The 15,142-nt window shown below is 62.5% G+C and overlaps 1 protein-coding gene across 1 annotated transcript in view; it reads left to right on the top strand.

Moving 5' to 3' along the window:
• Positions 1-200: 200 nt before the first annotated feature.
• The window catches only part of LOC309891450 (filamin-A-like), a gene marked incomplete at its 5' end in the record, with an annotated part of 28,457 nt that continues 13,515 nt past the window's right edge, over positions 201-15,142 (top strand). Inside the window, 19 exon segments of the mRNA XM_082785818.1 lie at positions 201-237; positions 727-803; positions 805-921; positions 1,353-1,466; positions 2,034-2,100; positions 2,103-2,176; positions 2,900-3,023; positions 4,097-4,257; positions 6,751-6,841; positions 6,921-7,090; positions 7,704-7,821; positions 8,337-8,599; positions 9,242-9,839; positions 11,229-11,414; positions 11,760-11,922; positions 12,364-12,695; positions 13,174-13,297; positions 13,732-13,888; positions 14,543-14,732. Coding sequence (XP_082641944.1) covers positions 201-237; positions 727-803; positions 805-921; positions 1,353-1,466; positions 2,034-2,100; positions 2,103-2,176; positions 2,900-3,023; positions 4,097-4,257; positions 6,751-6,841; positions 6,921-7,090; positions 7,704-7,821; positions 8,337-8,599; positions 9,242-9,839; positions 11,229-11,414; positions 11,760-11,922; positions 12,364-12,695; positions 13,174-13,297; positions 13,732-13,888; positions 14,543-14,732 — 3,163 coding nt within the window.

Here is a 15,142-nt window from a genome sequence, read left to right as displayed (position 1 = left end):
GGGGGTTATGAGGGGGTTTGGGGGGGGTTATGGGGGGTCAAGTTCATGGTCAAGGCGCTGGGAGAGGACGTGGGGACACTGGGTGAGTGGGGGGGGCACGGGGGGGGCTGGGGGGGTTCTGGGGGGGTCATGGTGGGGGTTTTGGGGGGGTTTTGGGGGGTTATGAGGGGGGTTGGGGGGGGTTATGGGGGGTCAAGTTCATGGTCAAGGCGCTGGGAGAGGACGTGGGGACACTGGGTGAGTTGGGGGGGGGACGGGGGGGTCCTGGGGGGTCGTTGGGGGTCTTTTTGGCTCCGTTTTGGCTCATTTGGCTCCATTTTGGGAGCTTTCTGGGGGCATTTGGCTCTTTCAGTATTTTCTGGTGGCATTTGGGGCCATTTCAGGAGCTTTTCGGGGCACTAGGCTCTATTTCAGGAGGTTTTGGTGGCATTTGGCTCTATTTCGGGAGGTTTCTTAGGGCATTTGGCTCTATTTCAGTATTTTTGATGGCACTTGGTGCCATTTCAGGAGTATTTGGGGGCATTTGGCTGTGTTTTAGTATTTTCTGGTAGCATTTGGGGTCATTTCAGGCGCTTTTTGGGGCACTAGGCTCAATTTCGGGAGCTTTTGCTGGGCCGGGGCCGTTCCAGGACGACTCCCCCCAGCTCGGGGCTCCCCCCCCGACTCCCCCCAGCTCGGGGCTCCCCCCCCGGTGCCCCCCGTGACCCCCCGGTGTCCCCCCCCCAGGTTTCTCCGTGGAGGGCCCCTCCCAGGCCAAAATCGAGTGCGACGACCACGGGGACGGCTCGTGCACGGTGCGCTATCTGGCCCACGGAGCCGGGCGAGTACGCGGTGCACGTCCTGTGCGACGGCGACGACATCGCCCGCAGCCCCTTCATGGCCGACGTGCGCCCCGCCACCCGCGACAGCTTCCCCGACAAGGTCAGGACCCCCCCGGGGCCCCCCTGAATTTTTTGGGGTGTCCCCGCCCTATTTTTGGGGTGTCACCCCCTTTTTTTGGGGTGCCCACCTCGTGTCACCACGTTCCCCTTGCCCCTTCATGGCCAACATCCACCCACGACAGCTTCCCCGACAAGGTCAGTGCCCCCCCGGGACCCCCCCTGAATTTTTTGGGGTGTCCCCGCCCTATTTTTGGGGTGTCCCCGCCCTATTTTTGGGGTGTCACCCCCTTTTTTTGGTGAGTCACCCCCTTTTTTTGGGGCCTCACCCCAGCATCACCCCCCTTGTCCCCACCCCTTCATGGCCGATGTGCCCCCTGCCGCCCCACGAGCTCCCCCACGAGGTTCATTCTTTACCTTTATTGCCATTTCTTCGTTTTACCAATTCTGACTTTTTTCGGGGTGCCCCCCCAGGTGAAGGCGCAGGGGCCGGGGCTGGAGCGCAGCGGGGTGGCGGTGAACAAGGCGGCCGAGTTCACCGTGGACGCCAAGAACGGGGGCAAGGGGCCCCTCAAAGTGCAGATGAAGGTGAGGGGGGGGTCCCTGGAGGGTTTTGGGGGGATTCTTGGGGTCCTGGGGGGGTCATGGGGGGATTCTTGGGGTCCTGGGGGGGTCATGGGGGGATTCTTGGGGTTTTTGGGGGTCTTGGGGGATTCATGGGGTCTTGGGGGGGTCCCTGGGGGGATTCTTGAGGTCTTGGGGGGGTTTTGGGGGTCTTGGGGGGGTCCCTGAGGGATTTTGGAGGGTCTCTGAGGGGTCTGTGGGGGATTTTGGGGGTCCCTGGGGGTTTTGGGGGAATTATTGGGCTTTTTGGAGGGACCCTGGGGGGTCTTGGGGGGTCCCCTGGGGTCTTGCGGGGGTTCTTGGGGTTTTTGAGGGGGGGGGTCTGGGAGAGGTCTTGGGGGGAATCCTTGCGGGTTTTGGGGGGATTCCTGTATTTTTTGGGGGGGTCTTGGCGATCCTGTGGGAGTTTTGGGGGATCCCTGGGGGTCTTGGCAGCGGGACTCTTGTTTTTTTTTTTTGGGGGGGGGGTCCCATGGGAGGTTTGGGGGCGCGGGGTGACGCTGGGGGTCCCGGTGTGTGCCCCCCCCCCAGGACGCCGAGGGGAACCCGGTGGAGGTGTCGGTGAAGGACAACGGGAACGGCACCTACAGCTGCAGCTACTGCCCAGGAAGCCCATCAAGCACACGGCCATGCTGTCCTGGGGGGGCGTCAACATCCCCCACAGCCCCTTCCGGGTGAGCGGGGGCCCCAAAAACCCCCCCAAGATCCCAAATCCCCCCGAGACCCCCCTCACGTGCACGCGAAGAACAAAAAGCCCTCCAGCAAGAGTCCAAAAGCACCCCCAGACACCCCAAAATCCCTCCCCAGACACCCCCAAATCCCCCCCCAGAGACCCAAAATCCCCCCCAGGGACCCAAAATTCTTCTTCAGGGACCCCAAAACCCCCCCCAGACCCCGAATTCTTCCCCCTGGACCCCAAAATCCCCCCCCAGAGACCCCATATGTCCCCCCCAGGACACCAAATCCCCACCTGAGATCCCAAATCCCCCCCAAGAGACCCCAAATTCCCCCTCCCGGAACCCCACCCCCCTCCCAGGGACCCCAAAGCCCCCCAAATCCCCGCCCCAGACCCCAAATTCCCCCTCCCGGAACCCCAACCCCCTCCCAGGGACCCCAAAGCCCCCAAATCCCCGCCCCAGACCCCAAATTCCCCCTCCCGGAACCCCACCCCCCTCCCAGGGACCCCAAAGCCCCCCAAATCCCCCCCCAGACCCCAAATTCCCCCCCCCCCCCCTCCACTGATCCCCTCCCTGGCAGACCCTCCCTGGGATCGACTGGGGCGCTTGGGGGGGACCTGATCTCACTTTGGGGGGGCTGTGGGGCTTTGGGGGGGCTGTGGGGCTTTGGGGGGGCTGTGGCGATTTGGGGGGGCCCCCGGTGACCCCCCCACCCCACAGATGGAGGTGGGGGCCGGCAGCCACCCCCACAAGGTGAAGGTTTACGGCCCCGGCGTCGCCAAGACGGGGCTGAAGGCCCACGAGCCCACGCACTTCACCGTCGACTGCAGCGAGGCCGGGCAGGGTGAGCCGGGGGGGGCACGGGGGTTTGGGGGTCTTGGGGGGTCCTGAGGGGTCTTGGGGGGCCCTGAGGGGTCCTGAGGGGTCTTGGGGGAGTTCTGAGGGGTCTTGGGGGAGTTCTGAGGGGTCTTGGGGGGAGTCCTGAGGGGTTTTGGGGAGCACTGAGGGGTCTTGGGGGGAGTTCTGAGGGGTCTTGGGTGGGTCCTGAGGGGTCTTGGGGGGTCCTGAGGGGTCTTGGGGGGCCCTGAGGGGTCCTGAGGGGTCTTGGGGGGAGTTCTGAGGGGTTTGGGGGGTCCTGAGGGGTTTTGGGGGCACTGAGGGGTCCTGAGGGGTCTTGGGGGGAGTCCTGAGGGTTTTGGGGGGCACTGAGGGGTTTTGGGGGGTCCTGAGGGGTTTGGGGGGGTCTTGGGGGGATCAGGAGGGGTTTTGGGGGCACCATGAGGGGTTTTGAGGGGTCAGGGGGGTTTTGGGGGGTCGGGGAGGGGTCTTGAAGGGGTCAGGAGGGGTTTTGGGGGCATTGCAGTTGGTTTTGGGGGGCCCCTGAGGGATTTGGGGTGCCGTGAGGGGTTTTGGGGTATGTATGGGGGATTTGGGGTGTGTGGGGGGGTTTGGGGCACCCTGGGGAGTTTTGGGGGCACCGTGAGGGATTTTGGGGTGTCAGAAGTGTTTTTTTTAGGCACCACAGGGGTCTTAGGGGGGGCTCTGAGGGGCTTTGGGGAGTCACGGGTGATTTTGGGGGGAAATCGTGAGGGGTTTGGGATCTCCACAAGGAGATTTGGGGGAGATTGCGAGAGGTTTTGGGGCTCCACAAGGAGATTTTTGGGGAGATTGTGAGGGATTTTGGGGCTCCACACGGAGATTTTGGGGGAGATCATGAGGTATTGCGAGGCTCCTTGGGGCTCCCCAGTGGATTTAGGGGCACTCGGTGGGTTTAGCAGTTCCGGGGGGGGTTCCCAGTGGGTTTAGGGGTTCCGGGGGGGGGTCCCGGTGGGTTTAGGGGTTCGGTGGGGGGTCCCGGTGGGTTTGGGGGGGTCCCCGGGGGGGGTCCCGGGGGTCTGATCCCGCCGTGCCCCCCAGGGGACGTGAGCATCGGCATCAAGTGCGCCCCGGGCGTGCTGGGCCCGGCCGAGGCCGACGTCGACTTCGACATCGTGCGCAACCCCGACGACACCTTCACCGTGCGCTACACCCCCTGCGGCGCCGGCACCTACACCATCATGGTGCTCTTCGCCGACCAGGTGGGTTCTGGGCCGAAAACATGCGGTTTTGGGCAAAAACGGCGGGTTTGGGGGAACCTGCACGGTTTGGGGCAAAAACGGCATGGTTTGGGGCAAAAATGGCCTGGTTGTGAGGTAAAAGTTGCACACTTTGCGGTAAAAATGCTACATGGCCCTGGTGCCTACACCATCATGGTGCTCTTCACTGACCAGGTGAGATTTGGGGCCGAAAACATGCGGTTTTGGGCAAAAATGGCGGGCTTGGGGGGAAACTGCATGGTTTGGGCAAAACTGGCCTGTTTTTGAGGTAAAAAATGCCCACTTTGGGGTGAAAATGCTACATGGCCCTGGTGCCTACACCATCATGGTGCTCTTCACCGACTAGGTGGGTTCCAGGCCAAAAATGGGCGTTTTTGGGCAAAACGGTAGGTTTGGGGGGATACTGCACGGTTTGGGGCAAAACCGGCCTGGTTGTGAGGTAAAAATTGCACACTTTATGGTAAAAATGCTACATGGCCCTGGTGCCTACACCATCATGGTGCTCTTCGCCAACCAGGTGAGATTTGGGGCCGAAAACATGCGGTTTTGGGCAAAATGGCGGGTTTGGGGTGAAACTGCATGGTTTGGGGCAAAAACGGTGTGGTTGTGAGGTAAAAGTTGCACACTTTGTGGTAAAAAGGCCATGCAGCCCCAGCGCCTACACCATTATGGTTTACTCTTCACCAACCAGGTGAGATTTGGGGCAAAAATGGGCAGTTTTGGGCAAAAACGGCCACTTTAGGGTGAAACTGCACGGTTTGGGGCAAAACCGGCCTGGTTGTGAGGTAAAACTGCACACTTTGGGGTAAAAATGTCAAGTGACCGCAGTGCCTACACTGCCATGGTGCACTTTGCTGACTAGATGAAATTTTGGGGCAAAAATGGATGGTTTGGGGGCAAAAACCGCTGCTTTTGGAATGAAACTGGCCACTTTTGGGCAAAACGCACACTTTTTGGGGTAAAGAGCACGGTTTTGGGCAAAGTGAGGCACCCAGTTTTTGGGCAGAGCACCCAGTTTTCGGGCACGGCACTTACTTTTTGGAGTAAGGAGCCCAGGTTTTGGTAAACCAGCTGCTTTTTGGGCAAAATGTATGATTTTTTGGTAAAGAGCCTGGTTTTGGGTAAAGTGCCCGATTTTGGGCAAAGCAAAGAGCCCAGTTCTGAGGGAAGCGCCTGCTTTTCGGGCAGGGCGCCTGGTTTTGGGTAGAGTGCACTCATATTTGGGCAAAACACTGCTTTTATGGACAGAGAGCCCCCGTTTCGGGGCAAATAACCACTTTTTGGGCAGGGCGCCCACTTCTGGGGCAAAGTGCCCAATTTTGGGCAAAGCGAAGAGGCCGGTTTTGGGCAGGGTGCCCGCTTCAGGACAGAGCGCATGCTTTTGGGCAGAGATCACTCATTTTTGGGCAAAGCGCCACTTCTCCGGCGGAGAATGTCCACTTTTAGGCAAAAAGCCATCTTTGGGGCGGAGACTGGCTGTTTTTGGGCAAAGTGCCACTTTTTGGGTGGGGAAGGTCTGCTCTTTGGGCAGAGAACATCCCTTTTTGGGAAGCAGAATGCATCCTTTTGTGTGTGGGGGGGGTTGGAGTGTCATTTTCTGGGGCCAAAGCGTCCATTTTTGGGCAAATAGCGTCCCTTTTTTGGGGGGGGCGGGGTGTCCCCATTTTGGGGCCTGAGTGTCTGTTTTTGGGGTCAGATCATCCCTTTTTGGGCCGGAGTGTCCATTTTTGGGATCAAACCGTCCCATTTTGGGGCCGGGATGTTCCTTTTTGGGGTCAGATCATCCATTTTCTGGGGTCAAATAGTCCCTTTTTGGGTCTGGAGCGTCCCTTTTTGGGGTTAGAACATCAATTTTGGGCCTGGATCACCCCTTTTTGGGCACAGATCACCCCTTTTTGGGGTTAGAATATCAATTTTTGGGGCTGGAGTGTCCCTTTTTGGGGTCACAGCATCCCTTTCTTTGGGCCAGGGACATCCCTTTTTAGGTTACACTGTCCCTTTTTTACACTGTCCCTTTTCAGGGCTAAATCACCCATTTTTGGGGCCGAGGAGTCCCTTTTTGGTGTTAGAACATCAACTTTTGGGCCTGAATAGTCACTTTTTGGGACCAGAACATTGCTTTTTGGGGTTAGAACATCAATTTTGGGGCCCAGATCGCCCCTTTTTGGGGTTAGAACATCATTTTTTGGGCCTGAATAGTCACTTTTTGGGCCCAGATCGCCCCTTTTTGGGGTTAGAACATCAATTTTTGGGCCTGAACAGCCACTTTTTGGGACCAGAACATTGCTTTTTAGGGTTAGAACATCCCTTTTTGGGCCCAGATCGCCCCTTTTTGGGCCCAGATCGCCCCTTTTTGGGCCCAAATCACCCCTTCCCTGTGCCGTAGCATCCCGGGGCGCTCCCCCTTTGTGGAGGGCTCTCCGGGGGGGTCTCATCCCCGTCCCACTCCCCCTAATTTTGGTGTCCCCCCCCCAGCCCACCCCCAGCAGCCCCATCCGTGTCCGCGTGGACGCCGCGCACGACGCCAGCAAGGTGAAGGCCGAGGGGCCCGGCCTCAGCCGCTCCGGTGAGTCCCGGGGGGGGTCTCGGGGGGGTCCCGGGGGGGTTTAAGCCCCCCCTGACCCCTCCGTGTGCCCCCCCCTCAGGTGTGGAGCTGGGGAAGCCCACCCACTTCACCGTCAACACCAAGGCGGGGGGCCGGGCCCCCCTGGAGGTGCAGGTGACGGGGCCGGGGAAGGGCGAGGCCGTGCGGGACCTGGAGGTGAAGGACAACCACGACGGCACCCACACCGTCACCTACACCCCGCTGCAGCAGGTGAGGGCCCCAAACCCCACGGGGGCACCCCAAAAACTCGTAGGGAAGCACCAAAACCTCGCAGGGAGACACAAAAGCCTCAGGGAGGGCCTCAAAACCTCGCAGGGAGACTCTGAAACCTTGTAGGAAGACCCCGAAACCTCATAGGGAGATACCAAAACCTCACAGAGGGCCCCAAAATGTTACAGGAAAACCCAGAAACCCTATAGGGAAACCCAAAACCTTATAGGGAAACCCTAAAACCTCATAGAGGGCCCCAAAACCCTATAGGGAAACACCAAAACCTCATAGAAAGCCCCAAAACCTTATAGGGAAACCTCCCATGGCACCTCAAATTCCACACGTGGCACCCCAAAACCTCTCCCAGCTCCCCAAAACCCACACAGGGCACCCCAAAACTCCCCCCCAGCACCCCAAAACCTCCCCAGCACCCCAAATCCCACACAGGACACCCCGAAACCTCCCCCCACACCCCAATACCACACCTTACCAGGCTCCCCCCAAACCCCACTCCCCAAATCCTCCCCCCAACCCCCACAGGGGGTACCCCAAAACTCCCCCTACCCGGGGGGGGTTTTGGGGTGCCCCCTGACCTGGCCGTGCCCCCCCCCAGGGTAATTTGGGGGTGGCGGTGACTTATGGGGGCGACCACATCCCCAAAAGCCCCTTCTCCGTCCCCGTGGCCCCGAGCGTCGACCTGGGCAAGATCAAGATCTCCGGCCTCGATGACAGTAAGGGGGGCCCGGGGGGGGCCTGGGGGGTTTTGGGGGGTCCTGGGGGGTCCCGGGGGGGTCCTGGGGGGCACTGGGACCGGGGGGCACCGGGACTGGGAGTTCACAGGTTATTTCAAGGCAGATTTGGGGCTTTTGGGGTTCACAGAAGTTATTTCAAGGCGGATTCAGGGTCTTTTGGGTGTTCATAGGCTATTTTAAGGTCGATTCGGGGTCTTTTGAGGGTTCACAGGTTATTTCAAAGTGGATTCGGGGTCTTTTGGGGGTTCATAGTTTATTTTAAGGCATATTTGGGGACTTTTGGGGGTTCACAGGTTATTCCAAGGTGGATTCGGGGTCTTTTGTGGCTGACAGACGGGTTATTTTGAGGCAGATTTGGGGTCTTTTGGGGCCGAGAGCTGTGGATCATTTCCGGGTGGATCCGTGGCCTTTCGGTGCCGAGCCCCACACACCGCGGGGTCATTTTGGGGTCCTCTCACCCCCCCTTTTTTTTTTTTTTTTTCCCCCCCCCCCAGAGCCGGAGGTGGGCAAGGACCAGGAGTTCACGGTGAAGACCAAGGGCGCCGGGGGCCAGGGCAAGGTGGGGGCCAAGGTGACGGGGCCGGGGCGCAAGGGGGTGCCCTGCAAGGTGGAGCCGGGGCTGAGCCCCGACAACAGCCTGGTGCGCTGGATCCCCCGCGAGGAGGGGCCCTACGAGCTCGAGGTCACCTACGACGGGCTCCCCGTGCCCGGCAGCCCCTTCCCCGTCGAGGCCGTGCCCCCCACCGACCCCTCCAAGGTGTGTGGGGGGGGCTGGGGGAGTCATGGTTTGGGGGTATTTGGGGGTGTTAGGGGGGTCTTTGGGGGGTTGGGGGGGCTTCGGGGGTTGGGGGAGTCATGGTTTTGGGGGCCTCAAATGGGGGAGTTCTGGTTTTGGGGTCTTTGGAGGGTCCCATTTCCCCCCCCAAACCCCCATTTTCCTCCCCAAAATCCCCATTTCCCCTCCCAAACCCCCCATTCCCCCCTCCAAACCACCCATTTCCCCCCCAAAACTCCCCATTTCCCCCCTAAAACCCCTCTTTTCTTCCCCAAACCCCCTATTTCCCTCTCCAAAACCCCCCTTTTTCCCCAATAACCCCCCGTTTCCCCCCCAAAACCCCATTTCCCCCCCCAAAACCCCATCCAACCCCCTCAAACTCTCCATTTCCCCCCCAAACACCCATTTCTCCCCCCAAACTTCCTATTTCCCTCCCCAAACCCCCTGTTTTTTCCCCCCAAACCCCCATCTCCCCCCCCAAACCCCATTTTTCCCTCCCAAAATCCCATTTTCCCCCCCAAACCCCCTATTTCTCCCCCCCAACCCCCCATCTCGCCCCCCAAACCCCATCTCACTCCCCCCAAACCCCACCTCACCCCCAAACCCCCTCTTTCCCCCCTCCAGGTGCGCGCCTTCGGCCCCGGCCTGCAGGGCGGGCTGGCGGGGGTCCCGGCCCCCTTCACCATCGACACCAAGGGCGCCGGCACGGGGGGCTTGGGGCTGACGGTGGAGGGCCCGTGCGAGGCCAAGCTGGAGTGCCAGGACAACGGCGACGGCACCTGCTCCGTGTCCTACCTGCCCGCCGAGCCCGGCGACTACAACATCAACATCCTCTTCGCCGGCGCCCACATCCCGGGGTCCCCGTTCCGCGCCCCCGTGCGCCCCCCGTTCGACCCCTCCAAGGTGACGTGCTCGGGGCCCGGGCTGGAGGGCGCCACGGCCGGGCAGCCCGGCCACTTCCGCGTGGACTGCAGCCGCGCCGGCAGCGCCGAGCTCACCATCGGCATCGCCTCCGAGGCCGGCGCGCGGGCCGAGGTGCGCGTGGAGGACAACGGCGACGGCACCTACACCATCGCCTACACCCCGCTCAGCCCCGGCGTCTACACCGTCACCCTGCACTACGGCGGCCAGCCCGTGCCACACTTCCCCAGCAAGGTGCGCGTCCAGCCCGCCCTCGACACCGCCGGCGTCAAGGTCTACGGGCCCGGCGTGGAGGGGAAAGGTGGGTGAGGGGGGATAAAGGGGGGTGGGGGGCGTGGGGGGGGGGGGAATGGGGGGAGGTGGGGGGGAAAAAGGGGGTGTGGGAGGGGTGGGAGGGGGAAATGGGGGGAGTTGGGGGGGAAAAAGGGGGCTGGGGGGGGTGGGAGGGGGAAATGGGGGGAGTTGGGGGGGAAATGGGGGGAGTTGGGGGGGAAATGGGGGGAGTTGGGGGGGAAAAAGGGGGCTGGGGGGGGTGGGGAGGGAAATGGGGGGAGTTGAGGGGGAAAAAGGGGGCTGGGGGGGGTGAGGGGGGGGGAATGGGGGGAGTTGGGGGGGAAAAGGGGGTGTGGGGAGGGTGGGGGGGGGAAATGGGGGGAGTTGGGGGGGAAATGGGGGGAGTTGGGGGGGAAAAAGGGGGCTGGGGGGGGTGGGGGGGGAAATGGGGGGAGTTGGGGGGAAAAAGGGGGTGTGGGAGGGGGAAATGGGGGGAGTTGGGGGGGAAAAAGGGGGGCTGGGGGGGGTGAGGGGGGGGATATGGGGTGGGGGGGGGGAATGGGGGGAGTTGGGGGGGAAAAAGGGGGCTGGGGGGGGTGAGGGGGGGAATGGGGGGAGGTGGGGGGGGTGGGGGGGGGGAATGGGGGGAGGTGGGGGGGAAAAAGGGGGCTGGGGGGGGGTGAGGGGGGGAATGGGGGGAGTTGGGGGGAAAAAGGGGGTGTGGGAGGGGGAAATGGGGGGAGTTGGGGGGGAAAAAGGGGGCGAGGGGGGGGAAATGGGGGGAGTTGGGGGGGAAATGGGGGGAGTTGGGGGGGAAAAAGGGGGGCTGGGGGGGGAGGGGGGGGAATGGGGGGAGGTGGGGGGGAAAAAGGGGGGCTGGGGGGGGTGAGGGGGTCTGCGGCGCGGCTGGCGGCGTCGATTTTAGCGTTGTGGGGTTGTTGAGGATGGAGGACCTCCAAGGTCCTCAACCCAACTCTCAGCCTCAGTTTCCTGGTCCCATCCCTGAAGTTTTGGGTTTTTGAGGCTGGAGGAGACCCCCAAGGTCCTCAAACCCAATCATTGGCCTCCCCCACCCCATTCCAACCCCAAATTTTAGCATTTTAGAGTTTTTGAGGCTGGAGGAAACCCCCAAGGTCTTCAAACCCAACTCTCAGCCTCAGTTTCCCAGTCTCATCCCAAAAATTTTGGGTTTTTGAGGCTGGAGGAGACCCCCAAGATCTTCAAACCCAACCATCGGCCTCCCTTTCCCGGTCCCATCCCCAAAATCTTGAGATTTTGAGCCCGGGGGTGTCCCACCAGAGCCCAGGGGTCCCAGTGGAGCCCGGGGGGGTCCCACAGGAGACTGGGGGGTCCCACCAGAGCCCTGGGGGGTCCCATGGGAGGCCGGGGGTCCCACCTCCCCGTGTCCCCCCCCCAGGCGTTTTCCGGGAGGCAGTGACTGAGTTTGAGGTGGACGCGCGGGCGCTGGGCAAGGCCGGGGGGGGCCCGGGGGGGCCGCAGCTGAAGGCGCGCGTCACCAACCCCTCGGGGGGCACCACCGAAACCTTCGTGGACGACCGCGGCGACGGCACCTACCGCGTGGAGTACACCCCCTACGAGGAAGGTCTGTCCCTCTGTCCGTCCCTCTGTCCGTCTGTTTGGGGTTTTTGGGGTGTGGGGACCCCCCGTGATGTCCGGATGGGGTTTGGGGACCCCCGGTGCCATCCAATTGGGGTTTGGGATTTGGGGCTTGGGTTTGAGGTTTTGGGTTTTGGGGTTTGGGTTTGGGGGTTTGGGGACCCCCTGGTGACATCTGATCGGGGTTTGGGATTTGGGGTTTCGGATTTGGGTTTTGGGGTCCCCCTGGTGCCATCTGATTGGGGTTTTGGGGTTTGGGGTTTGGATTTGTGGTTTTGGTGTTTGTGGTTTTGGTGTTTGTGCCCCCCCGTGACCCCCGTCGCCCCCCCAGGCGTGCACACGGTGGAGGTGACGTACGGGGGCAGCGCCGTGCCCCGCAGCCCCTTCCGCGTCCCCGTCACCGAGGGCTGCGACCCCGCGCGCGTCCGCGTCCACGGCCCCGGCATCCAGAGCGGCACCGCCAACCGCCCCAACACCTTCACCGTCGAGACGCGGTGAGCCCGCACCCCGAAACCGGGGGGGTCCTGGGGGGGCGGGGGGACCCTAAAGGATCGGGGAGGGGGCCTAAAGGGGGAACCGGGACCCTAAAAGCTTGGGTTGGGGGGCTCTCGTTCCGAATCCTTGTCCCCAATGCCCCCCAACCCTTCCCCTTTTCCCCCTCTAACCCCCCAAACCCCCCTCCCACCACCTTCCCTCACCCCCCAACCCCCCCAAACCCCTGGAGAACCCCCCCAATAACCCCCCCGTGTCCCCATGACCCCCCCAGAGCCCCCAAATCCCTCCCCCAATCCCCCCCACTGCCCCCTATTCCCCCTCTAACCCCCCAAACCCCCCTCCCCTCTCTTCCCATCCCCTCCCCTTGCCCCCCACCCCCCCCAAACCCCTGGAGGACCCCCCAATAACCCCCCCGTGTCCCCCCCCCCCCAATATCACAGCGGCGCGGGCACGGGCGGGCTGGGCCTGGCGGTGGAGGGCCCGTCGGAGGCCAAGATGTCGTGCACCGACAACAAGGACGGCAGCTGCTCCGTGCACTACGTCCCCACCGAGCCCGGCACCTACAGCCTCAACGTCACCTACGGGGGGGTCCCGGTGCCCGGCAGCCCCTTCCAGGTGCCCGTGGCCCCCCCCTTGGACCCCGCCAAGGTCAAGTGCGCGGGGCCGGGGCTGACGGCGGGCGCCGTGCGAGCCAACGTGCCCCAGAGCTTCACCGTCGACGCCAGCAAGGCCGGCCTGGCAGAGCTGGATGTCAAAGTGCAGGGGCCCAAAGGTGGGGGGGCAGGGGGGGTTGGGGGGATTTGGGGGGATTTTGGGGGGTTCTTGGGGGGATTTTGGGAGTTTGGGGGGGTCCTTGGTGGGCTTGGGGGGCTTCTGGGGAGATTTTGGGGAGCTCTTGGGGGTTCTTGGGGGATTTTGATTGTTCTTGAGGAGGTTTTGGGGGGTTTGGGGGGGGTTGGGGGGTTTGGGGGGTTTTGGGGAGGGGTTGGGGGGGTTTGGGGGGTTCTTGGGGGATTTTGAGGGGATATTTAGCGGTTCTTGGGGGATTTTGATTGTTCTTGGGGGGGCTTGGGGTGTTCTTGGGGGGATTTGGGAGGGTTGGAGGGTGTTTAGGGGGGTTTTGGGGGGCTCTTGGGGGGATTTTGGTTTGTTTGGGGGAAATCTGGGGGGTTTGGGGGGGTTTGGGAGGTCTTTGGGGGGAGGTTGGGGGGGGCGCTCAGGACCCTGACCCCATTCCATTGCCCCCCCAGGCGTGGTGGAGCCGGTGGAGGTGACGGACAACGGGGACGGGACGCGCACCGTCAGCTACGTCCCGTCCCGAGAGGGGCCCTACAGCATCTCCGTGCGCTACGGGGACGAGGAGGTGCCCCGCAGGTCAGCTGGGGGGGCTTTTTGGGGACAGGGGGAACCTTTTTGGGGCCGGGGGGGGCTTTTGGGGGCCGGCTGACCCCCCCCTGCCCCTCTCAGCCCCTTCAAGGTGAAGGCGCTGCCCATGCATGACACGGGACAGCAGCCCTGGGATGGGTTTTTTTGGAGCCTTCGGTGTCTTTTTGGGACCAGGGGGGCTTTTTGGGACCAGAGGGGCCTTTTTGGGGTCGGGGGGGGCTTTTTGGGGCCGTCTGACCTCCCCCTGCCCCTCTCAACTCCTTCAAGCTGAAGGCACTGCCCACGCATGACACCAGCAGGGTGCAGGTGGGCAGCCCCGGGCAGGCGTTTTGGGTCCAGACGGTGCCTTTTTGTGTCCGGGGGGTGCTTTTTAGGGCTGGGGGGGCCTTTCTGGGGCCGTCTGACCCCCCTTTTCGTCTCAGCCCCTTCAAGGTGAAGGCTCTGCCCACGCACGACGCCAGCAAGGTGCGGGCGAGCGGCCCAGGGCTGAACACCACCGGCGTCCCCGCCAGCCTGCCCGTCGAGTTCACCATCGACGCCAAGGACGCGGGCGAGGGGCTGCTGGCCGTGCAGATCACGGTCAGGGGCACTGGGGGCACTGGGGGCACTGGGAGGGGGACTGGGGGCACTGGGGGGGATTGGGGACACGGGGAGGGGGTTTGGAGACACTGGGGGGGGATTGGGGGCACTGGGGGGGCGATTGGGGACACTGGGGACGGGATTGGGGACACTGGGGGGGGATTGGGGGCATGGGAAGGGGTTTGGGGGCACTGGGGGGGGGATTGGGGACACGGGGAGGGGCCAGGGATGGGGACAAGCACCAGGACTGAGAGCAGGATGGGGATAAAGACATTGGGATTGGGGTTAGGGTGGGGATAAGGACATTGGGATTGAGATGAGGATGGGGATAAAGATTTTGGGATTGGGGTTGGGATGGGGATAAAGACATTGGGATTGAGATTAGAATGAGGATAAAGATTTTGGGATTGAGATGAGGATGGTGACAAAAACATTGGGATTGGGGTTAGGATGAGGATAAAGACATTGGGATTGAGATTGGGATAAAGATATTGGGATTGAGATTACGATGGGGATAAAGATTTTGGGACTGGGGTTAGGATGGCGACAAAGACATCGGGATTGAGACCAGGACAGGGCCAAAAAGCAACCCCCAGAGGACACCCCCTTGGGGTAACCCCCCCCTAATCCCCCCCCCCGATGCCCCTCCCCCAGGACCCCGAGGGGAAGCCGAAGAAGGCGTCGATCCGGGACAACGGGGACGGGACCTACACCGTGTCCTACGTGCCCGACACCACGGGGCGCTACACCATCCTCATCAAGTACGGGGGCGACGAGATCCCCTACTCCCCCTACCGCATCCGCGCCGTGCCCGCCGGCGACGCCAGCAAGTGCACCGTCACCGGTGAGCCCCCCCGGGGGGGGTGACGCGTTTTGGGGACGCTTTGGGAGACTTTGGGACACTTGGGGAGGCTTTGGGACACTTCGGGGCACTTTGGGGCACTTTGGGAGGCTTTGGGATTTGGGGACGCAGCCACCGCGCCCAGCCACCCGCTCACAGCCAGGGCACTGAGGGGTTTTTTTGGGGGGGTTTGGGGGGGGTTTAGGGTTAAAAGGGGGGGTTGGGGCATGTTTTTGTTAATTTGGGGGGGTTGGGGGGGGGTTGGGGTGTCGGCACGTGTGTCTCACTGGATTTCTTGCTTCTCTGCCCACCCCCCCGCACCCCCCACCCCTGTATCCACCCCAAAATCCACCCCCAAAAAACCTATACCCACCCCAAAACCCCCCATATCCACCCCAAAACCTCCCTTGTCC

The sequence above is a fragment of the Aythya marila genome (genome assembly GCF_965140915.1).
Source record: "Aythya marila genome assembly, contig: HAP1_HAP1_SCAFFOLD_867, whole genome shotgun sequence".
Lineage (NCBI taxonomy): Eukaryota > Metazoa > Chordata > Aves > Anseriformes > Anatidae > Aythya > Aythya marila.
This window is presented reverse-complemented; position numbering and strand designations above follow the sequence as displayed.